Raw genomic sequence first — 24272 nt, 5'->3', positions numbered from 1 at the left:
TGGCGGCGCTGCACGCCGCCGTTTTTACGCTATCTTCGAAAAACCTTAGGGGGGGGGGTCGCATCGAACCCCCCCCTGCCAGGGCGAGGGTTAAACCCTCGCCGGCACAGGCCATTTTGCGTCCTTCGACGGCACAGGGGAGGGGGGGGGTACGACCCCCCTCGCATTTGGCCCCTGTTCGAGCTAGAGCTTCGCCGAAAAAAGAAGCATGTATGTATGTATGTATGCATTGACATCAAAACAAAATCCCTCCACATATCATATGGCGTGGCGAGCGTGTTGCCCGTGACAAGAGGAAGCCGATGATACCCCATTTTAGGGTCCTAGGTCATAGGTTGGCCTTCTAGGTCAGGTAATGGTTGCTTAATTCGAATTCAGCTCCAAAAACTGGCCTAGAAACATGCAAAACTCGAATAAGTGGACCGTGGTCGCCAAACGTCAGTGACCTGACCTGACCTTCAGGTGACCTTGACATCCTCCCTGATGCATGGGAGCAACATCAAATCGCATGTTTGAACGCTTGAAACCACGAAAAGACTGCAAACGCGCGGCTAATGCGAGCCGACAAGCGCCGAATTGCGATTCCGGCCAAACATGGTCTCGGAAAGTAAGTCAAAGGGCAATTGGGTGTGGGTCATGAAATTTTCAGAGTGGTTGTAAAATTGATCAACGCGAGGGTACTGAAAATGGCGTCGCAATCGGCCGTTTTTTACGCAAGTTATTTGCGGAAAAAAACTTAGGGGGGGGGGTGTTGCATCAACCCCGCTGTGCCGGCGAGGGTTAAAGGTAGTGTGCCACCTTTGAAAGATTTCCCATTTTATTTTTCCTAGGATAAGAAGCTTCTGTTTTTACCTAATATCGCAAAAAAAAATCAAAAACCTGGAATAGGTGCCTTTTTCGCCTAAAAGTTTATCGGTTTTTAGATATGTATAACAACTGTAGCGGGCTCACCTGCAAACAGGCGTCGGGCAACATTCGCGAATGCGGCGCACTTGTGACAATAAGCAAAGGTCATTATAGTGTTACGACCATACGACGTACGGGAATGAGTTATCAGCTGTCTAATCGTAGACAACACAATGTCGAGCCTTAAACTGTAAGCCCGTATTGGTATTGTTTCTTTTATTTGGCTGTCGAACATTATTTATGGTTTGAAATATGATTTTATGTAAAATAATTGATATGAAAAAGCCGTCTTATAAGTTATGACCCCATTTCACCACACGCAAGTGGCAGAAATGACAATGATCAGCTGACGCATTTTTCTTGGCCGAAGTCAGAGCGCGCGGCCCGACGCACCACGCGTATTTGGAAATTCCGACCTCGACGAGCATCAGAAGCCAACTAACAGGCGTGTTCGAAACCGCAGGAGCTGATGATGAACGGGTTTATCGAAACTTGATTGGATGAGCATATCGGTAATAGCGATTTCAGTGTGTGCATTTATTGTTCATAGTGGTGTGAAATGTGGTTGGGGTACGACCGACAACCCGTCGGGGCGAATTTCGCACTGGGGTACTCAAAATTTGAAGAATTTAAGACGTTTCCATGAGTTTTGAAGGTATGGATAAGTTCTAAAAATCCGGTTCTCCTTATCTGGGCCATTAACTCCATACGGTCCAAGAAAGCTGGCACACTACCTTTAAGTAAATGTTTTTTTCATTTTATACTTTTACAATATGACCTTTTCCGACCTTCCTGTGGCGTCATAGGTCAAAGTAAGTTGGTCAAGGAGGTTTCTATGGCGGCATATAAATGACATGCCTTCATAAAGACTTGAATATTCACAATTCAGATCTCGTTCCATACGATTCCCGCAAGTGTCATCTGATCTGTTTGCGGAGGCTGACCTCTTGTGACGTCACAGGTCATAATACATTCAGATGACTATCCATATGCCAGGTCTAGGATCCATAATCAGGTCCATAATCATATTCAAACTCATTTTGGAAACATGAACTTCTTTTTACGACCGACTTCTATTCATTGTGAATTAGACAATTTGTCCTTGTTTGACCGCCCTTTGACATCACGGGTCAAATTTCGAGGTCATCTTGCAGCATCTTGATAGGACTTTCGAGCGCCGTATGAATTTTCCGATCCGACTGGTTCTGGAGATACGACGGAAGGCGTTTGCCCCCTCCCCCCCCCCCCCCCTCCCCACACGCACAGGACCTGGAACCGGCCAGACTTCAACGGAGCGCGGGTTAACCCTATTAGTGGCAGGCTCCTGGCTACCCCCTATTAGTGGCAGGGGGGGGGCTGTTTACGACCCCCCCTTGATATCTCGAGATCTAACGGGCCGATTTTCAAAATTCAAACGGCATTCGATTTCGCTCAACGTGATCTACATTTCTAAAAAATAAAAATTAAAAAATGTCAATAGGGGGGATAGAGGGGGGTAAAAACGGGCAAATTGCAGATACATTTTAGACTGTTTATCACGGCCAGGTTTCTGAACCAATCTTAACGCAACTTTTGCCGATCGATAGAGAATAAACCAGGAATTCACATGGATCCTAAAAATATGCATTTGCAAAAATCATAGGCGGATACAGATCATTGAGATTGGGGGTGCACAAAAAGTATAGTAAATAAGGTTTTTGTTGGTACTGTTTCTAAAAAGGGTGGTAATGGTCTTGTTATGTTACAATTTTCTTATGAGAGAACGACTACAATTGTATTGGTCATGCATAGGCGGTGTCAGGGCACCTATGTTGGGAGGTAAAACATAACCCCCCTTTTTGGACGCCTGGATCCGCCTATTATAGCAAAAACGTGTCAAAAGAGGATGTACAATAACTGTATATGTTATCACATGATACCTTTCATTCACTGTTCGTAAAACTGGTGCAGCATCGTGATCTTCGCCCAAATGACTCGCTTCACGAATAGGACCCCCAATTCCCAGTGCTCTGGAGCCGCCCCTGGTAAAGTTATGAACTTGAAATTTTCAGGGAATGTGCCCAATTTAGTTTTAGGAAAAGTCAGAAAATTTCAGCATCGTAGCTTCAGCGGTTTTGGAGATATTCCCGAAAAACCTGAGGGGTGGATAAAAACAACCCCCCCCCCTGCCACTAATAGGGTTAATAGTTTCACGTGCGTGTTCACGTTTTCCGGTTGGTTTTCAGGCCGCTCAGAGAGTACTGGTGAACTCCCCCGCTATACCGTCCGGCCCGCTGCGGGTACACCCCAGATGGTAAGCGTGCTCAGCAGGTAGTAAGTGTACTAACCACCGGGTAAGAGTACTACTCGAATTACCGGCCTACTGGTGTGAATTAGCCGCAGTGCAATATATGGCAATTTTATCCTTTGACACTTCAGTAAAGCCTGGCATAGGTGATGTATTCGTGGTATTCGTGGTATACCTAATATGTAGTTCGTGATGAGCTTCTGTGCAGTTTATCGAAGCGACAAAATGTAACACTCGTATCCACATAAAACAGCATCTGAGCTTTCTTGTCCTGGCCTGAGCTTTCCTGCCCTGATCTTGCCTTTCCTGCCCTCACATTACCTTTCCTGCCCTGACACGAGCTTTCCTGCCCCTGCCCTGCACTGCCCAGCACTTGTCCGGAACTCCAGTCCCTGGCCTGACATGTCATTGAGCTGGTGTGACCTCTCCTACCCTGACCTTAACGCCCTCCCTGCCTTGACTTATCCTGCTGTCCGGACTTTTTCTGAGCCACTCCTACCTAATTCTGACCTAACCTGTCCTGTCCAGACCAATCCTGACCCAGACATGAGTCTTGACCGTGACCTGACCTGACCTTGATCTGACATTGATCTGACATTGATCTGACCCTGACCTGAGCCTGACCTGAGCCTGACCTGACCCTGACCCTGACCTGACCCTGACCTGACCCTGACCTGACCCTGACCTGACCCTGACCTGACCCTGACCTGACCCTGACCTGACCCTGACCTGACCCTGACCTGACCCTGACCTGACCCTGACCTGACCTGCCCCAGGCTGCAGCAGCAGCGGCTGGTCTCCGACGAGTCGCGGACGGACTCCACACCCACCTCGGACGTCTTTGAGCCCATCAAATCGTCCGGAAAGAAAACCAGGTAGGTGTCTTCAGAGAAATGAAACATTTCCCAAACATTCATTCCACTAGCCCATCCGAGATTAAAACTAATAAATACAGGAATACAGGAAATATCAGGACTATTTTCCAATAACCTGCATATCAGAGGCTGCTAACATGCATTTCACATTTATCCCTAGGTTGCATTTGCTCCTTATTATCTCCCAGGCTTTGGATGCCCGATTTTTTTTTCTCAGGGTCCGTATATATTTTCCTCAGGTTCCATATAATCCCCTATTTCTCCCAGGGGCAGGTCTCAGATGCCCCCTATTTCTTCCAGGTTTCAGATGACCCCGCACCCTATCACGGGACAACATCTCATCATACCGCCGGGGAGGACTCGCTCCAGCAGCCGCACCACGCCGCGCGCCCTACGCACCGGTCAAGGTCAGGGGGGCTGTCTCATAAATAGACGCCTCACGCCGCGCGCCCTGCGCACCGGTCAAGGTCAGGTGACCGGTCACTGGGGCTGTATCATAAATAGACGCACCACGCCGCGCGCTGTGCACCGGTCAAGGTCAGGTCACCGAGTCCATGTCATTAGAACAAATTACGTCAAATGTGGCTACAGTGGGCGATTCCTTCAGCGATTTTCTACGTTAATCTGAATAAAAGATTGCTTATAAACCAATGTTGCAAGTGATAACTATTTTCATTCATCCATTTTTTTACTTGCTCGGTATCTGTTGTAAGATATTTTTGCCATAAATCAAACAGTGTTATTAATCACGACTCCTTTATTTTGCACTTTTTATTGAACAGTGCAGTCTAAAAAACTTTCTTGTAGTTTTCGTACAACCCCTTTTCTGCCACTTCTCATCATGGGCCTACTCATGACACCGAGACACTCACCGCCCTCCCACAGGTGATGACACTGACTGCAGCCCCGCCGCGGCGGGGGCGGGGGCGGGGGCGGACCCGCGCGGCCGCCGCCTCTGCTGCGTTGGCCTGGTGCTCGTCTCCGTCCTCCTACTGGTTGCACTGTGCGTCGGAATTTTGGCCAGCCACTGTGAGTCTGGGTGACACTGTGCGTTGTGATTTCGTGCAGCACAACTTGTAGAACGAGTTTATTAAAAGTCATGTCAGGTGAGGCCATGCTAGGTGACCTCGCCTGAAAAAAGGAAATGCCTTACCCTAACCAACAGCTACACCGCCTTCTGAATTGCTTTGAAACCCAGCGGTTGATGAGGGAAAAGGCTGTATCAAATTGGAAAATAGGATATATCGTATTGTTCGTTATATCGGTGACCTAAGTTCAAGTCAGGTCAAGTTAGGTAACTGTAAAACGGTGTATAGTATGTAATTGAAATGTAGCTTTGCGTAATATCTGAGTACCTATGTGCAAACTTACTTTTCTTACTATCATTAAAAGTCTGTCAATATGATAAGATTTTCCGTTATTTTCAGTAAATAACGACGGCAGTCGGGCGTCCCATAGCGCGGCCTCTACCAATGAATCGGATATCCTGCTACCACTGCCTGCTGCGCCATCTGGCGTCAACGCAGTGCCGCCACCTACCGCCGACTCCGGGAAACCATCGACCGTCACCGTAACAACCGAGAGTGAGACAACTGAAAATGTGATCGCTGATGGCGTCTTGCCTAGGAATGGAGCCGGAAGGAAACTCGACGATACTTCCACAACTGAAACGAGCGTGTCAGATGCAGAGAAAAACTCGGAAGAGACCCCGAGGACGGCAAAGCCGGAACCAGAAACAACAAAGGAGGCGGAAAGGCAGACGCCGGCGCCAACCCGCTCCTGGGTAGACCACAGACCTCCGGGAGGATGGTCCAACGGTGATACCGACATCCCACTGATGCCCAGTCGGCCTCCGTGGATCGGGGTGACGTCACCGGCAACAGCCAATCAGAGTCCGGCACCAGCTCCAGCGGCCAATCAGAGGCCAGCCGAGAGCGTGAAGGCCAACGAAGGAACAGCTCAAGTAGTGGGAGCCAATGAAAGAGCTCAAGCGGAAATTGCATCCAATGAGAGTCTAGACACCCAACCGCAAACCAATCAGAGCCCTGATCATCGGCCGGGAGCCAATCAACAGCCAGCTCAGCGCCAGCTGTCAGCCAATGGTGATGTAGCTTTGACACCAACGCCTCCTGACGATGTTGTCGAGTTTTTCCCCGCTGCCGACTGGTCAAAGCAGCCTCCTCCTTTGGAGTTCCAGCCTTGGCTCAACGAGTACAATGTGTCGAGGGACACTGACACCCAACCTGACTCTGCACCGTCGGAGATCCCTGTGGTTTTAGACGTGATCCCACTAAATGCCACCGTCGGCCCTCCAAAGCCGGACTCCTACCGCACCGTCCGCCACACGGTGCCGGAGGGTGACCTTGACCCGCGGTCGGGGTCACTGACCGCCCTGGACCCGTGGTTGGGTGTCAGCGGTGGCCTTGATCCGGTGTTTGACCGAGCTCTGATCAAGGCGCGGAGTTCAGATTGGGAACTGTTTTATGACCCGGAGTGGCTGCCCAAGTCGATGAGGAAGACCGCGGACAGCGCCAAAAGGATGCTGGAAACGGAGGAAAGAGGTGAGGGCGGGTTCAATTCTCATTGAGGGCAGACATTTGTTATATTTTAATCGATAAAAATATGAGATTAGCTGCCTTTTTCAACTTTATTCGACAATATCCTATTTTGTGCCACACCTATAGAACATATCAAACAAACAAAGCCTGTAGTTATAAAACTTTTCATTGATACATCATGTGCATTGTGCAACATGCACGGTAGCTATTTTTCGTAACCAATTTGTGTTTGACAAGTTAACAGATTACTTGATTGATTACATAGTAAATATTTAAGGGGATAATCAAATGTTTAATCAGAGCATCATTATAAAACTGCCTCGTAGTATACCAGTGTTATTGCCCCCCCCCCCCCCCGGCAGTATCATCGTGTTTCGAGGCACGCTCGATGACCTGCCCGGGGGAGCAGCGGCGCTGCGCTGCCCGCTGTGACGGGGTCGCAGAGTGTCCCGACCTCTCCGACGAGCGCGACTGCGCCTGCGCCGAGCGTCTGCTGCCCGTACTGCAGTGCGACGGCTACTTCGACTGCCCAGACGAGAGCGATGAGATGTCCTGCGACGGTGAGTGACGTCACGTCAGTCCGTGACGTGTGACGGCGGGTGCCTATCAACATTTGCATGGAAGTAGAATCAACAGTAGACATGTCAATCGGATACCAATTTTTTGGTATACCGATGCCTATCAAACCGATACCGACTTCGTATTTGGTATTTCGAGGCTAACAGATTTGGTATTTTGTTGGTATTGTATTGTGAATCCTTGCTAATGTAAAAGAGGCTGTGAATTTGGTAAGAAGTTGGTGTTTCCCTGAAATTTCCAAGTCTGTTCGGTTTCGGTATTTTCCCGCGGTTCCTGTTGGCGTTTGGTTTGGTATCGGTATCACAATTTTCTTTAATTGACATCACTTATCAACAGTTGCGTAACGTTTATGCTCCCTCTTCTTTCCCCGCCTTTTCCCCAGACTGCGCTGTTTGGTGGCTTATCGTGCTCCAGCCTGTCCCAGACTTCACCTCCCCTCCCCATTCCTCCAGACTGCTCGGTGGGCGATATCTCGTGCTCCAGACTCCCAAACCTCACCCCCTTTTCTTCCAGGCTGTGCGGTGGGCGAATTCTCGTGCTCCAGCCTGCCCCACCTGCGCGGTGGCCGCTGCGTCCCCCGGCGACACCGATGTGACGGAGTAGAACACTGTGACAACGGACGGGACGAGCTGGCCTGTCTGCACCTCAGCGATGACGTCACTCCTCTCCAGGTGAGAGGGGAGAGAGGCAGGGAGGAGGGAGTGATAACAATAAGCTGGTAAGCGAGAGTGAGTTACAGGTTCAGGAATTTCTTTATCGGCCTGCCGCCATTTGCGATTTCGGTCGCGGCGAGAGTGAGAGAAAAGAAGCAACAATTTATACTTAACGACGACGGGAGAGAATTGTCTTCGGAATTACGTACAAGCCAAGGTGCTGCTGAAGCTAAGGTTTTTATGTGGCTATCGTGAGCTGAATCGCCAACCTAATCCTTTCACATCACCTGCAGGCTCACCTAGTGCCCTTTCTTTTATCATTTCCCAGTTAACCACCCTCAGGTCAACCCCACCCCCTATTACCCTCTATCACCCACTTGCGTGCGCCTGATGACCAGCTTTCCCCCCTCTGCTACCCCCAGGTGTACCCCCTGGTCACCAGTCACGGATTCCTGCACCGAATGGTCTCCGGCGAGTGGCTACCCGTCTGTCACAATGGCAGAGACATGACTCAGCAGGCTAGCGAGGCGTGCGAGGGCATCGTCGGACAGTATACCATGTGAGTTGAGGTGTCAAACAGCGGGAGGACAGAGTCCCTGATATGTGCAGTCTGTAGCTAGTTTACCTTGTTGGCAACATCAGATGGGAGCCAACAGCTGGCAGGAGAATAATGGTTTGTCTGTCGGTGTTTTTTCTTCTTTTTTTCTAAGGTATACCTTTACCTATAAGAATGCCATCCGGGAGCATACATATACATGTACATGTATGTGTTCCAATTTAGATAAAGCAAGCAAAAAGACTTGCAGTTTCGAAATGGCAAGCTGCTGACACTTTTTATTAACGCGTCAACGACGAAAACCCGTGCAGTAATTGTTCTGTATCCGGCGCCATGCGGCACAGTCTACCATCAGGCGTCGACAGCTCCTGCCACCTAGCGCCAGTATCAATAACCAGCGCTTGAATTGGCTGCCGTAAGAGTATACGACAAATCTGCATTATGCCTTTATTCTGAAAGTGCGTTTGACGACATAAGAAGAGACTTCTCTCGTTATGGTATTTAGAAAAAAAAATGCCAAAGTTGCGAATGCATCGCATGCTGTGACTACTGACTTGTTGACTCATAAATGCATTCTGACGAGGGCGATGATTCGATGAACTGGGGACTTGGGGAGCTCTTCCGACCAAAGCGCCAACTGCTAATAGATACTTCTCTCGCTAGGTGGCAGCAGAAGTCTGCGCCTGAAGCTAGACTGTGCCGCATATCCCTGACTGGGAAGCCAACGATATGACAAAACTGTAACGTTGCTTTGATTTGATATTTGATTATCCTGCATTTTGTTTGCATACACGGAGGTACATTAACTATTTGCCAAAGAGTTCATCAGTCTGCAGCAAGCCTTTACCGTTTACCTCTAGTTTACCGGACGACATCCCTAATCCAATGTTGGCCCGCATAACCGCTTCACTTCTCCTCCCCCCCCTCCCCAGCGGCGTGGCCACGGCCGGTTCGCGGGCGGTCCCTGGCAGCTACGGCGGCCCGTTCGCCGTGCTCGAGGGGACGTTCTCGGCCACGGCGGCGTGCTCCAGCGGCACGGCCGTCTACGTCCGCTGTCCGCCTCCAGCCTGCGGTCACAGCTCGCGGCAGCTGACCTCGGGCAGGGAGGCCAGCCGACGGCCGCGCAGTCAGGTACGTGGGGAGGGGCACTGGGCACGGGTCCAGTGACCTGACGTCCGGGCGGGACGTGGGACCAGTGACGGCAGTGAGAAAGGCTGGGGATGAGCTAGACAAGGGGTCGTAACTGTAGACGGATAAAGAGATTTTAGAGCCACAGACTAACAAGGTACACGGGAACTGTCTCTAGCTTGAAAATCACTATTCGTTAGCAATTTTAATCTGCTGTAACAACCCAAAACCAACATATAGCGGCATGACTTCTTCAGCGCCGTTGTATCGAAACAAGAAACAAGAAAGGAAACAAGGCACAATAAAGTTTTCTTTTTCCTTGTTTCGATACAACGGCGCTGAAGAAGTCAATAGACGAATATAGCGGCATCTTTGGTGACGGACCTTATACACGATACGACACATAATAAAATGATATAACCGGGATAAAAAATGTAATTCATCTGCAGACTGACAGGCTCCTCCCCCTCTCTCTCTCGCTCTTTTTTTTTTCTCTCTCTCTCTCTCTCTCTCTCTCTCTCTCTCTCTCTCTCTCTCTCTCTCTCTCTCTCTCTCTCTCTCTCTCTCTCTCTCTCTCTCTCTCTCTCTCTCTCTCTCTCCCCCCGTCCACAGAACTCTGCCGCGCAATCAGCCCCCTCTACCCTCCCTCCTCCTCCCCTCTCCCCACTCTCCTCCCTACAGGACCGCTCTGCTCTCTCCCTGGACGCCTCCGAGTGGGACCTGTGGCGTCCCGGCCCTCCGGCCCCGCTCCCTCCGGTCCCCTCCCCGCTCCCCGCGGACGTGGAGCTGGTACCCGTGTACCACAGCCGGCCCGACGGAGTACACCACCGCCTGCTGGTACCTGAACATGACGGAAAGATAGTGGGCGGCGCCCGCAGCGCTCCGGGGAGGCACCCCTGGCTGGTGGCAATCTACAAGGATGGTGTGTTTAACTGTGGAGGCACCGTGCTCACGGCCAGATGGGTGCTCTCGGCGGCGCACTGCTTCGAGAGGTGAGGGGGGGTGGAGGGATGGAGGGAGCGAGGGGTGAGGTGGAGGTGAGGGGAGTACCTAGAGGGATGATAGGAGATTATGATTACACTGATAAAAAATTAGCATGGAGACAAAAGGAAGATGAATGCCGAGGTGGATAAAGGGTGCGTGATGATCCACTCTTCTTTAGATTTGAATTCGAAAACAGTACCTACTTACCTATATTTTTTATCATTGATTACCAGCAGTTTTTTACGTTTAGTGACTATATTTCTGTCGTCGCCTATTCGCACAAATGCAGTGTAAGTGTTTCCATTACACATTCATATAATTAATTTCCTCTACTCAGGTTCGAGAAGTACCGGTACGAGGTGCAGGCAGGGATGCTGCGGAGGCACAGTTTCGCGCCGTACGAACAGTCGCGGTTGGTGACGCACATCATCATACACCCCGACTACAACAGGTAAATTAACTGATTCAGACGACCCTATTGCACGTATCATGTGCAGGTGAAGAGGTTTCAGTTTGATTCTCATTACAATAACTCGGTTCTTACTTGGTGACGAAAACTGATCATTTATGCCGTTTTGTTACAGTTGTTTCATGTTTTATACGCCCACGATATATCGTCAGTAGTCAGTACGTCTCTCGCTGGTATACTGACCGGGGGTTACCCCCGTTTTGTTACAGTCGTGTGTACGCCCACGACCTGGCGCTGGTGCGTCTCTCTCGGCCGTTGGTTCTCACTCAGTGGGTTACCCCCGTCTGCCTGCCGGGACAGGAGGAGCCCCTGCTGGAGCCGGGCTCTCAGTGTACCGTGGTCGGATGGGGGCAGACCAGACAAGATGGGCCCGAAGGTAAGGCAGAGAGATGGAGATGAGAAGGAGAGGAGAAGGAGAGGAGAAGGAGAGGAGAAGGAGAGGAGAAGGAGAGGATAAGGAGAGGATAAGGAGAGGATAAGGAGAGGGGAAGGAGTGGGAAGGAGTGGGAAAGGAGAGTCGCGGAAAAAACGCGCGTGTGCGCCGTTACGAGATGCAGAGATTGATATCCGATTTTAAGGTCCTAGATCAACCGGTGACCTCTGAGGCCAGGTCAAGTGTCCCAAGGTACGGTTCCGTTTTTGGTGAATAACTTCGCAAAAACGGCCGCAGAGCCGCGTTTTTGACGGCATCGTGTTCGTCTTGCTCAGGCGCGTCGAATGATATACTCTTTGTTTGGATGAGGTCAACGTAGGGTGTTGACCAGGTCACGGTCAGGTCAGCGTCCCCAGGTCACGGCATTTGTCGAAGGAGGTCATGTCCCAATCATTCGATTCGGCAGGTCTTCGTGAGTCCATTGGTGGATTTCCCGACTCGCTAACTCAATTCGATCGGGAGTTATTCGATAGGCGTTATCACAAGTGTATTCGCGGCCATTGGGGCGCGTAATTCTTTTTTCCACCCAAAGGAAGGCGCTATACGGAGAATATCCCATTGCGTCATTGAAAAGTGACTTAAGGCCTGGCTACACTATGCGTTTTCTTCGTGCGTTTTTTGCGTGTTTGCGTGTTTTGCGTTATATCGTTCTAGAAAAAAGAGCGATATTACGTTTTTGTGATGTTTTTCACCTTAAATTCTAGTTAAATAAGAGTTATATTAGCTTTTGTATATAACCAAAGTAAAAATTATATTGTTTATAACATTTTTCCTAGAACGATATTACGCAAAACACGCAAACCTGCAAAAACGCACGCAGAAAACGCATAGTGTAGCCAGGCCTTTACACCTAGAGCCGATCAGCCGGCTGAGTGGTGTAGTGGATAGCGTACTCGCCTCATGGTTTGATAACTAGGGTTCGAATCCCGCTGCCGGCCGAAATTTTTGGCGCGTTGTAGGTTAGGTTGTAGGTTTGTAGGTTGTAGGTTTGTAGGTTGTTAGGTCAGGTTAGGTTAGGTTATGTTAGTTTTTGTTTGGTTTGGTTACAAAGAAGCATCTTCGGGTACAGCGCCTTCCTTTGGTTGGAAAAAAGAAACACGCCATTGGGGCGACGTAAGAAAAGAAGAAAACAACTGACCCCAAGAACTTTAAATTATCAGTTAGCATGCACATTTTCCTTGATATGTAGAGAATTTACCATTAGGGGAAAGCGGGGCCAGTTGAACCACTTTTTATATATTGACATGCACAGCGAGATTTAGTTGTCATATCGAAAAATGCACAATGCCATTAAAAAATATGCTCTTTTGGCTTTATTTTAAGATATGTAAAATTATGTTTCATACATATTTTGCTGCCAAACGCAAGCTTATAAAACAGCTCTACGCCCGTTTCAAATGACCCCGATTCGAGGGTCAATTGAACCAGCCCATGGGGTCAATTGCACCTATCCTTAACAATGGGATGTTTTCCTCTTTAAGGCCACTTTATTAAGGAGATATTTTGTCCGGTTTACTTTTCTAAATGCTACATTCAATAGGTCGTTGAAAAGCTTAGAGTGCAAGGTTCCTCATAATAAGTGACATAAAGTACATAGACTATGGTAAAATGGGCGGATGAGAAAAAATGAGAAATATCTCAGGCTATAGTGTGCTTTCAAGCAAAAGGCTGGAGAAAAAGGGGTCAAAAATTGGGCTATTAAACTACTATTTCAGTTTAAAAGCTCATTTCAAAGGTGGACTATTTCCTTTAATGTTTACAGCCCCTGAACAATAACCATTGCAAGGGTCACCGGGGTCCATTGAAACGGCCTGTGGCCCTGTTTCAACTGACCCTCAGAGAAGCGTTTCAATTGACCCCATCCGCTCCCGCCATCTCGCACGCGCCGTAAAGCACATGTCAAACGAGCTGGAGGGACGGCATCATGCTGAATGAAGGGCCAAATAAGGTTTATTCCGGAGCCAGGAGTTCTTCTTTCAGCAAACAAAGGTATATGAGATATCACAAAATATTCATAAAAACGATTTCTCCCAAACGCCCCTCAAAAACACAAAAACAAGTGTCAAATCAAAATTACCGTCCGTTCGCCGCCCAAACGCCGTTGACAAAGGAAGTGGTCGAGCGCGGATGTGCAGTGGTGTCGGCAACGCCATATGTTGCATACTGTTAAAAATAAAGCCATGTTTCATCTGACCCCGTGTTTCAACCGGCCCCGCTCTCCCCTACTTGTTAGAGAAAATTGCATTTAAAATCTTCCATTTATGCTTTTTTCATCGTTTGCACAGTATGTTCTTTTACTAAGCTAGAAACACTAATTAGAAATAGTTCCCGCATCATCAAGAACAATAGGGAAGGCTTGAAGTGAATACAATAATCTAAACGGTTTTGTAATCCATGTGAAGACACTTCTAAAATTGCCTGTAGAAATATTAAAGGCAAAAGTTCAACTTTTTCACAAGACGGATGGCTATAAACCTATTCAACGTGTGACAACTCAGCCGGTATTTCGTCGCCTACAGCCCAGCTTTCCCTAGTGACCGATAGAGGCGCTGCTATCGATGTCCGCCCGTGCCGCCTAACGTGACGAAAAACTAATATGACCCACATGACATCATAAATGACGTCACGCAAGGTCAATATTGCAAAAGTGACGCATAGAACTTTGCAAGGAATGCATCAAATCACGATTCTGTGTGCTTGAGATAGTTGGAGATCGTTCCCGGTGCAAGAATAGCAGTTTTCATTTTCCCCCATTGACTTATAATGGTGAGGTCACGAAAATGACCTGACCTCATTTGACCTTTAGGAAAAAATCCGAGATATACAAGTTGTCAGACCCGTAATGGATACTAGATCCTGCAAGTTTCATTTCGCTGTGAAAGCTCCTCTGGCAGTGAGGGGGTTACGAAATTGCGACATCTGAAGACCGTGCAGATGTTCGCATATGCAGACGTCATAGGTCAGTGACCTGACCTGACCCGAACATGCAGTTTATGTCAAAAGATCCGGCTTCAATCAAAGGTCAGGTATGCCAAGTTTCAGCTGTCTATCGCCAGCTTGTTTGGAGCTATCGCGAAAAAATATGGGGGCGGCACCCGCCTCCCCCCCCCCCCCTCGGCCGGCGAGGGATAAAGTACTTTTTTAGCGATCGACCGCTTTTTGAGCGAATTATTAGCGAAAAACGAGGGAGCGTCCATCCGACCACTGCACCTACACGTGCGAGGGTGAAGATCAACCTGGGGCAGCAAGCTGTGAATGCCTGCTACCACGCTCGCACACTAAACGCTACAGGATTCTGCCCCGTCATGCGACTGACCAAGCTATACTGACAATGTTCACCTGCCCTCCCCACAGTCCAGGACCTGATGGAGGTGGAGATCCCGGTGCTCTCCTTCTGCCCGGAACATTACGACAACATCACGATCCAGATCTGCGCTGGACCGCTGCAGGGAGGCAAGGACTCCTGTCAGGGCGACAGCGGCGGACCGCTGCTCTGTAGGTGAGACAATGAGATAAAGACCCCCGAGGCAGGGAGGCAAGGACTCCTGTCAGGGCGACAGCGGCGGACCGCTGCTCTGTAGGTGAGACAATTACCTGGGCTACATATTTTGGTGCATAGTTCTGCGCGGCTTTGCAGTTTCGTAATTACAACGAACACGAGCTTGCTGCTTACTTTTTTCGCATTACTCTTTGTCAGGCAAACTTGTGTACATGAGCCAATGAAAAGACAATCAGTATGGTTATTTATCCTAGTCTCGTTACCAATAGGATAACACTATGTGACAAATGAGATGAATTCCGATGACCCTTGACTCCGTAACCGATCTCTGGCTACACTTAAACTGCCCCCTGGTTGTCCTAACACGGCAGCACAAACCATTGACCTGGCCCCTGACCTGACCTCTGACCTCCCGCAGCACGGGAGACGGTCACTGGACACAGTATGGCATCGTATCCCACGGACGGGGCTGCGCGCTGCCCAACTCCCCCGGGGTGTACACCAGGGTATCGTACTTTCTCCACTGGATTCTCCCCCTGATAGGTGAGTGGGGTGATTGTGTACACCAGGAGTCGCAATTATGATTACCACGTGTTACTAGAATCCTCGGCGGTCGACACTGTCTGGTCGAACCGGCGTTACACCGTGTTACCGTTACCCTTTCCCGTGATTGTGTTTGTATAATGTTTCCCAGCATTGTGGGCTCCGACCGGCTCCGGATTCCCCGTCCAGCGGTGTTACATTGTGTTACTCTGTGTTACTCGGTGTTACTATGTGTTTCCCCAGCGGTGGACACGGTCGGCTCTGACCGTTTCCCCGTCCAGCGGTGTTACCCTAAGTAACCCCATGTTTCCCCAGCGGTGGACACGGTCGGCTCTGACCGTTTCCCTGTCCAGCGCTGTACCACTCGTCTATGTCGTCTCCGCGGGGGGATGTGTCTCAAAGAGTCTCAGCTCTGCGACAAGCATGTGGACTGCCTCGACCTAGAGGATGAACGGTGAGTGAGGAGTGGGGAGTTTTTTATTAGCGGTATTGAGTCACCGATGCACCTATTGTCGCACAAAGGAGGGGTCAAGTGCCTCCCCTGACGCAGGAATGGCCTCTGTCATTAGATCACACGCACGCGCATCCGGATAACTATTTCTCCGTTCACACGATGGCCTCGACAAAGTAGGCGCTTCAGTTGGAGCCACAGATCCAATAAAACTAAGTCAACTCATCCATGCAGTGTCTTTTTCGTCAGCCCATTGGTATTTGTTTCGTTACGAAGCTAGCTCATATGATATGAGTAAAAAGTTTTGTTGACTTTTTTATATGACGGTTTTCCTTTCTATCAAATATCGCTAAAAATATGTCCCACTTATTTTAGTCTTTGTAACAAATTATACATCACTAAGCAAATGACACGATAATAGCGATGCTTTTATTCTCCGTTTGTTGCATTGCATTGCATTGATGAATCACGAGGTTCTCCCATTCCTTTTTCCAGGTTTTGCGGGCCGAACGGTGACGAAATTCTCCCAGTGAACAGACCGACAACGCCGACCACCACCACTACGCCGAGTAAGGAATAAGTTATAACTGATCTGGCAAAACCTTTAGCGGCATTTTCATAATAAAAATGGTCTCTTTAGTCATTAGTGTATGTATTTTCATTGCGCAATGGAGATTTCTGATGCGATGTATTATTTTGAGATGCAAATACACTAATATTTGTACTCTTGAGCATCAAATGAACATCTTCTCCGATTTTGTCATCGGTCATTATGTTTTGCATAGTGATTTTTTTTTCATCACACTCACTTCTTCAGTTGCCATTCAGGGTAGCTAATGGTCACTCTGGTGACGGCTGCTGGCGGTTATTAGTCTGTCGTTCAGCTGACACTGTCTCCGCTGACAGCCTGCTGCTGTCTCCAGTGACAGTCTGTTGTGTTGTCTCCAGCGAGACCTTGCTGTCTCCACTGAGACGCGGTCTCTGTCTCCTCCCACAGAGCCGTCTCCGTCTCCATCTCCGTCCCCGTCTCTCCCTTCGCCCGTCGGACCGCCTCCGTACAACGGATCGGCAGCGGGCTGTACGGACGACGAGTTCCAGTGTCTCAGGTGTGTTACAGGGATCTATATTAGGGCCCATAGTCAATACCCTATAACGGATCGGCAGTGGGCTATACTGTACTGACAACGAATTCCACTGTGTCAGGTATGTAAAAGGGCTATGCATTAGGTCAAATAGGTACTAACATAATGTTTATGCCGTGGGCTATATTTGTGATGCAATGTGAAATAGTTCAGCGGTTTTCAATGTAGCAGGTGATAATATAATGCATTTTGTGACTGTGTGAGCGAGTTTTCCTCTGAACAATAACAATTTGCACGTTTTGCACGGGTCAACTATTTCGCTTGGCGTCACAAACTACCTTTTTGGGCGACTTAAACACGCCAGTGGGGCTTATGTCTTCTTCGTTTTTTTGGACTTCCCACAGTGTCCTCCCATTCAATCACTAATTGCCACAATTTCCCCCCATTTCGCCACCAGTGTGTCTCAGTGCGTGCCGGCCTCCCAGCGGTGCGACACCCGGCCGCAGTGTGGGGACTACTCTGACGAGGCCTCCTGCTCTCTGCTCGATTACCTGGTGAAACACCACCCGGACAGGGTCTGTGACCGCCATATCGACCTGCCAGAGGCAGCCGACGAGGAGCTCTGCTGTGAGTTAATGTCGACCGTTAATATTTCAGCGTCAATATTTCAGCGCTAATATTATCTGCTGAGTATTTCAGCGATTGCCGTCGCTGTCTCCGTCGTCGTTGCCGGTCGGAAGTATCGGTCGTCACTTGGGGGCATTTCATGCAATGCCTAGGCAACGAATATATGTACTCAGTTAATTTCGAACATATTTCAGCAATTGCCTAATGCCTGGTCTCCGCCTGCGCATTTCGTGAAGTAGCTTACATTTTCAGACGTTCGCTGTAACGCGCGTATATTTACGAAAGTTTCAGCATTTGCCAGCATTCCACGTAATTTAATTGAGTAGGAAAATACAAGTATATTTCATAAGACGGATACAGCACATTCGGGCGGACGCGTTTCCGCAGAGACTTTTCGATGCCCCTTCAAAAATAGAAAAGATACAAGTCTGATGAAATACGTCCACCCGAATATCTTGTATCCGTCTCATAATATTCCACGTAATGCTTAGCCATTTCATGAACAGCCGGATTTTTGCCGATGTTTACGATGCATACATGCACTAGCACATCTCGAATGATTTTGGTATGCTGGCGTACCACATCATACAATGTAATTGTAAATAACATGGGCTTGAGCTCGTATGCGTTCGATACGTGCTGAGAAGCAACGTTATTAATTACTTTTTTGCAGTTTAGAATGAAGTCAAATGTATTTCGCTAAGCACTGATCGAGGCTGCCTCGGTTTTCACTGACCTGCTCTCCGCTCGCTCCCAGGTCCGCCGGACGCCGGCCAGTTCCACTGTTCATATCGATTTGAACTGAGCCCCTGTCTACTGATACCCACCAGGTCCGCCGAACCCGTATCGGCTTGTACTGAGCCTCTGTCTACTGATACCCATTACCCACCAGGTCCGCCGTACGCCGGTCAGTTCTACTGTCCGTATCGGTTTGTAGTGACCCTCTGTCTACTGATACCCACCAGGTCCGCCGGATGCCGGTCAGTTCTACTGTCCGTACAGCCAGCGGAGTATCCCGCTGAAATGGTGCTGCGATCGCCAGGCCGACTGCGAGTTTGGCGAGGACGAGGCCAATTGCGGTGAGTTGGGAGTTAGACACTGGGAGTTACTGGAAGTTTGGCGAGGACGAAGTTTACTGCGGTCAGTTGGGAGTTAATTGAGTCATTGCGAGTTTGGCGTGGACGAGGCCAAGTGTGGTGAGTCAATAGTTAGGCACCGGGAGTTACTGCAAGTCTGCCCACGGGTTCGCATCAGTCACCCATTGTAATACTTTTGTTCCTTCTCTTTCAGTGGCGCTGGTGGACCAGAACTCGGGCGCGGTCGACCTGGACCGGCTCGGAAGACCGCTGAAGAGACGGACGGGGGTCGTGGCCATTAAATCCGAGTGAGTTATGTGAAACGCTGGGGATGTGTTGACTTGATGATAAGTGATGTGTATACGTTCTTGTAGTTTTGCACCATCTGTCGCTACTTCAGTTTTAACAAATTGGCAATAGTTATGCTTTCATTTAACTTTGCCCATATTCTACAAATTGAGCATTGCTTATCGATCCTTGCTTTGTATGGCCTAGTGGTTGATTTGTTACTCATTTATACCATTTCCAATGATTATCTTTATTGTAACTTTCCATAAAATTGTTTAACATTACTCCAATGCTGCCGCTAAGCCGACTGAACTGTTTTCTCGCTGGCACGTACGGCGTGCGGGTCTCATGTTCTTGTCATTCCCCAGTTACGCCTCTGGCGCCACGTGGTCTCCGATCTGCACAGAGTCCCACTCCTGGGTGCGGAGGTACTCTGACGTCATCTGTAACTACCTCCATCAGGGGTGGGTAAATCAACGAATTATATCTCCATTAGGGGTGGGCAGCTTAATATCCCCACCAGGGATGGGTAGCGAACCTAGCTTACAGAATCATTACCGTTATCTCCCGTACTAAAACTGTCACGTTTAAATCGGATGCCACTTCTGGTCAAATGTTTTTTTTTATAGTGTGACGCTTTCACTTCAATTGTCTTCTGTGATGATAACTCACCGTATAGAAATAGACACGTACCGTAAATAATACACTTGGCAATTGGCATTACATTTGGCATTACATTTGCATTTGGTTTCAATTGGCCTCACTCACCACTGATTTTTCTTTTTTACCTACATAAACGATTCGATCGTCATCGTCTAGCCTAGCACCGTCACCGTCTCACCGTCTCCCCACAGCGGCACAATTGTGGAGCGCAACGTACCGGTGGCGGCGGGTCTGCTGCAGCCCCGCTACCCCCTGGGACCTCCTCTGTACGACTGCGGGAGGGCCGAGCCCGGTAACCACGAAATCAGGAAGGAGAGCAACACTCCAGAGGCAGCAGGGGTGACGTATGAAGCAGACGCGGTGTTTGGAGGGCAGGCGTTTGAGGAGGACGCCGTGTTGTTTGGAGAGAGGAGCGCCGGAGCGGCTGAGGAGGGACGGAGGGTCGCCCGCGAGCTGAAAGGTGTCGGACTCAGCTCCTGGTCGGCGCATCCTCTGCTGGCTGTGCTACAGCAGCTGGATAAGGCACAGGTAAACACGGGGATAGGTGCTGATGTAGGGGCAGGAGGTTTAGAAATTCAGATGTGTTTGACTGATTGATGTTGGGGTACCAACACTCATGACCTTGGGGCAATGTAAAGATGGATTGGCTGCCTTTCATCTGTGTTATTGAACGGAAAATTGGTGAATGGTGGCATTGCAGTTATCTGATGCTTTTAGTTTGCAATACCTATGTTCAAAGATGTTTTAAAACGGGATTAAACTATGAATTAGATATTTCTTAACAATTGTGAGATAGCGTTGTTGGATGGATGCTGCCGTAAGAAATCAATTTATCATTTTTTAACTCGAGCATTTTTGAAGTATTTTTCCCACTCGGCTCGTAAGACCCTTCGGTAATTTTAATGCGGTGTGTTTGCATGTCCAGTTCCCACCCACTGTCGCTGTTTGACCGTGTGTCCCGCCCACCCAGCCGACCGGGTCCCAGCTCCCACCCACTGTCGCTGTTTGACCGTGTGTCCCACCCACCCAGCCGACCGGGTCCCAGCTCCCACCCACTGTCGCTGTTTGACCGTGTGCCCCACCCACCGAGTCTGTCGCTGTTTGACCGTGTGTCCCACCCACCCAGCCGGGCGGCCGGTCGGCCTGCACCGGCGTGCAGCTGACCTGTGGTGACCCGGAGCCCGTCTGTGGCCACCGGCCCGCCCTCAAACAGCTGAGGAACCTGGCCGGGCCCAGCTCAGGTCAGTGTAGAGCCCGTCCTCAAACAGCTGAGGAACCTGGCGAGGCCCAGCTCAGGTCATTGCACTAGAGAGGGATCAGGGACATGCTAACATTCATGAGGGTCAGCTGTTTTAGCTGAGCGGATTCAGGTCTCAAACAAACTGATGCAACTCTGATGAACCTCGCAGGCCTCATCTCTGGTCTGTAAGTGAGGGGACGTGGGTCCGGGAGCTCCACAGGTCTCAATTCAGGTCGGTGAGAAAAAATCAACGGCCAATTGAGAGGTCCAGTAATATTTATTGAAGCAATGCTGTGAATGTTGTTGTGAACAATGTAGAAGGCAATGTTGTAAGCGATGTTGTAAGCTGAAATGGGGTTGCAGATTGGTTGTGGTGTTGCAATGTAACAACACTTCGGAAAAGCTCGTTGCACCTAAAGCTTTCTTTGAGTGATAAGCAAATTGCTCTCCTCATGGCAACTGTAGTCAACCCCTCAGCATAGAACCTTTATCCGCAGAGTAACCCTTCGTTGACGTTTCCAGGTCGCGGAGTGTGGCCGATGTACGTCACCGTCTACGTCAACGGCGTGGAGGCCGGCGGAGGGACTCTGATCAGCGCCAGCTGGGTGATCCTCTCGCCGGAGGTGCTGGCCGGCATCAGGTCAGGTCACTGGAGGTGCAAGTTCAGCGCCATATCGATACCATTTGTCAGTGCCCGCATCGGTGAGAGCTAGATATGAGGTTGGGACTGCAGGTCCTGTCTCACGGGCCAGGGTCTCGTCACTAAAGCTGAAAAAATATTTGGAGGCAACTTGTACACTGCATTGGCCAATTACATACATAGACAGTGTGGTATTGAACATGAACATAAAACAAAATTTGGTTGCATATTTGTCTCATCCAACCCCTTCGCTCCGTTTCACAACCCCTCCACAGACTACATGTCGGTCCGCACGGGCCAATACCGGCAGATATATCGAACGCCCTCCGTTCTCCACTGAAAATATCCTGAGCTCCCTCGCATATTTTCACAGCGCCTCCACAGACTACGTCTCAGTCCGCGCTCTGGCCAGTGTCGTAAGATGCCCTATCTTCCTCTCTGTTCTACAGCCCCTCGACAGACTACGTCTCTGTCCGCGCCGGCCAGTACCGCCGTCAGCTGTTCACCACTGGTGACCAACAAACAGTGCGGGTCGACTTCCAGTCCCGGGACGGTCGGGTCACACTGCTCCATCTGAGCCGGCCGCTGGAGATCGGCGAGGACGTCTATCCAGCCTGTCTGCCGCCGGCAACAGCCAGGTGGGAACCGGGCTTTAGTGGGGATGGGGAGAGATGTAGGTACCCGGCCTGTCTGCCGCCGGGAACAGACGCGTGGGAACCGAGCTCTAGTGAAGATAAGCTCTCGCGTTGATAGCCGTGTCTGCTGCCCAAAACGGACAGGTCGTACCCGGGCTTTAGTGGAGGTATGATTGAGTAGGTACTTACCCAGTCTGTCTGCCGCCGAAAGCGTACAGGTGGGAACCGAGCCTTAGTGTGTCACTAAAGACGTGCATACCGCCGGAGATGCCAGGTGGAAGCCATCCCTTACAGAGCCCGACTCGGGCGCTTCATTGGCTCTATAATATGGTCAGGTGCGAATCACGTCTTAGAAGAATACGACTCAGGGCGCTAATCGCGGTTACTTTTTTACAGTGCGTTCATAATCAAAGTACATATATCCTGATGTGGTGCGAGACACATGCGATGTTTTGCTGATATTCCAAATGTTTTTACTTTAAGGCTACATTATCTTTCGTAACTTTTTATTGTTTTTTTTTTTGCATGGAACCCTGCCTTTCCCCACAGCGGCTCCCCGTCGCCGGACACGCTGCAGAAGTGTTACGCCGTCGGCTGGGACGGGATGCGGTGACCAGCGTCAAACTCACCGTAAAGGAGGTGTGCCCCGAACACCACCTCTGCGTGATGCCCTCCACAGCGGCCAGCTGTAAGGTAAGGATAGAACAGGGTAGTGTACGACCGTACGGCCGTACGGGGCAGGTGAAAACAAAGTGTGAAAGACAGGGACCATTCATTGTGTGCGTGCGTGCGTGCGTGTGTGTAAATAGTATAGTTGTGTAACGTCCGTAAGTTTGTGGGTGTAAATAGAAATAGGTGTACGAGATTACCTTTATATGTGAATACAAATAGGTGTGTAAGAACTAAGATGAGGACTCAAACCGCGCTAAACTGGAGTATGTATTGTAGCTCAATCATATGTCCACCATTTCCGACAGACGAGCGGTGTGTGGTCGGGCGCCATCTTGTGCCAGTCCTCTGGCCATCTGTCCCCTAGTTATTGCCTTGCTGTCCCCATTTCCGACAGACGAGCGGTGTGTGGTCGGGCGCCATCTTGTGCCAGTCGGCGGACCGTCTGTGGCACGCGATGGCCGTGTTCCGTGAGCAGGGCCCGCACTGTTTCCGCCGGCCGTCCAGCTGGCCGCGGCTGTCTCCGCACCACCTGCAGCGTCAGCTGACCTGTCTGAACATCTCGCTGACTGCGCCGCCAGAAATCGGAGAGATCTTCAGGGTCGAGCTCCTCGAGAGGTACGGAGGGAGGGTGCGGGATTCAGCTGCCACACGTACTGGAGCACGGAAATCTGAATGTCCTTTACAACAAGAGGTTTTGTATTGAGGTATCCACTTTGATCTCATTTTAAATATGAATGGAGCTTATTCACGTCACATTTTTGTTTATTACGAGTACCTACATTAGGAGTTGTAGGCAAAGAAATCGGTAACCTTACGGACTCGTGTATCCCTAGCATGTCTGTTTGCAGCGAGGACTGATTGACACATCGTCGGATGCATGCTTGCCGGATGACACATGCATCGGTGTCGTTGCTGCTGCGGCCAGCGTTCTGAGTTTGCCGCACTTTGAGCTCGTTTTCATTGTCTGATTCCCTAACTGGCGTCTGTCTGTGTGTTGTCAGCTGCCCGCCGGCAGTGGCCATGTCGGAGCCGCTGTGTACTGGGCACCGGTGTCACCTGGGACAGTGTCTGCACCCCACCCAGGTGAGATAGTCTGGGACATTACATCCCACCCAGGTGAGATAGTCTCTGGGACATAACACCCCACATTACACCCCACATTACACCCCACTCAGGCGAGATATAGTCTGGGACAGTGTGTGCACCCCACCCCGGTGAGATAGTCTCTGGGACATTACACCCCACATACACCCACATTACACTCCACATTACACCCCACATTACACCCCACATTACACCCCACATTACACCCCACATTACACCCCACATTACACCCCACATTACACCCCACATTATACCCCACATTACACCCCATATACGCTATACATTACACCCCACATTACACACCCCACCGGTGTCAGTGGGACA

The 24272-nt window shown here is 49.8% G+C and overlaps 1 protein-coding gene across 3 annotated transcripts in view; it reads left to right on the top strand.

Moving 5' to 3' along the window:
- LOC122375854 overlaps positions 1 to 23930 on the top strand; it is a 28009-nt gene extending 4079 nt beyond the window's left edge. Inside the window, exons 2-29 of one of the 3 annotated variants that reach the window (XM_043355415.1) lie at positions 3132 to 3199; positions 3970 to 4068; positions 4369 to 4475; positions 4954 to 5097; positions 5496 to 6629; positions 6989 to 7186; positions 7719 to 7876; positions 8281 to 8417; positions 9347 to 9545; positions 10155 to 10534; positions 10864 to 10977; positions 11205 to 11371; positions 14783 to 14927; positions 15346 to 15470; positions 15786 to 15924; positions 16417 to 16490; positions 16919 to 17027; positions 17461 to 17630; positions 18596 to 18709; positions 18921 to 19014; positions 19363 to 19458; positions 19849 to 20185; positions 20784 to 20898; positions 21420 to 21537; positions 21987 to 22175; positions 22722 to 22865; positions 23239 to 23459; positions 23846 to 23930. In XM_043355415.1, coding sequence (XP_043211350.1) covers positions 3132 to 3199; positions 3970 to 4068; positions 4369 to 4475; positions 4954 to 5097; positions 5496 to 6629; positions 6989 to 7186; positions 7719 to 7876; positions 8281 to 8417; positions 9347 to 9545; positions 10155 to 10534; positions 10864 to 10977; positions 11205 to 11371; positions 14783 to 14927; positions 15346 to 15470; positions 15786 to 15924; positions 16417 to 16490; positions 16919 to 17027; positions 17461 to 17630; positions 18596 to 18709; positions 18921 to 19014; positions 19363 to 19458; positions 19849 to 20185; positions 20784 to 20898; positions 21420 to 21537; positions 21987 to 22175; positions 22722 to 22785 — 4794 coding nt within the window. In that variant the 3' untranslated portion in view covers positions 22786 to 22865; positions 23239 to 23459; positions 23846 to 23930. Of the gene's footprint in view, positions 1 to 3131; positions 3200 to 3969; positions 4069 to 4368; positions 4536 to 4953; positions 5098 to 5495; positions 6630 to 6988; positions 7187 to 7718; positions 7877 to 8280; positions 8418 to 9346; positions 9546 to 10154; positions 10535 to 10863; positions 10978 to 11204; positions 11372 to 14782; positions 14928 to 15345; positions 15471 to 15785; positions 15925 to 16416; positions 16491 to 16918; positions 17028 to 17460; positions 17631 to 18595; positions 18710 to 18920; positions 19015 to 19362; positions 19459 to 19848; positions 20186 to 20783; positions 20899 to 21419; positions 21538 to 21986; positions 22176 to 22721; positions 22866 to 23149; positions 23195 to 23238; positions 23460 to 23845 lie in introns of those variants that run through there. The other 2 variants (XM_043355413.1, XM_043355414.1) reach the window with 2 other exon arrangements.
- The last annotated feature ends 342 nt before the right edge of the window (positions 23931 to 24272 follow it).

Source organism: Amphibalanus amphitrite, unplaced genomic scaffold (assembly GCF_019059575.1).
Source record: "Amphibalanus amphitrite isolate SeventyFive unplaced genomic scaffold, NRLGWU_Aamphi_draft 001938F_arrow, whole genome shotgun sequence".
Classification (NCBI taxonomy): domain Eukaryota; kingdom Metazoa; phylum Arthropoda; class Thecostraca; order Balanomorpha; family Balanidae; genus Amphibalanus; species Amphibalanus amphitrite.
This window is presented reverse-complemented; position numbering and strand designations above follow the sequence as displayed.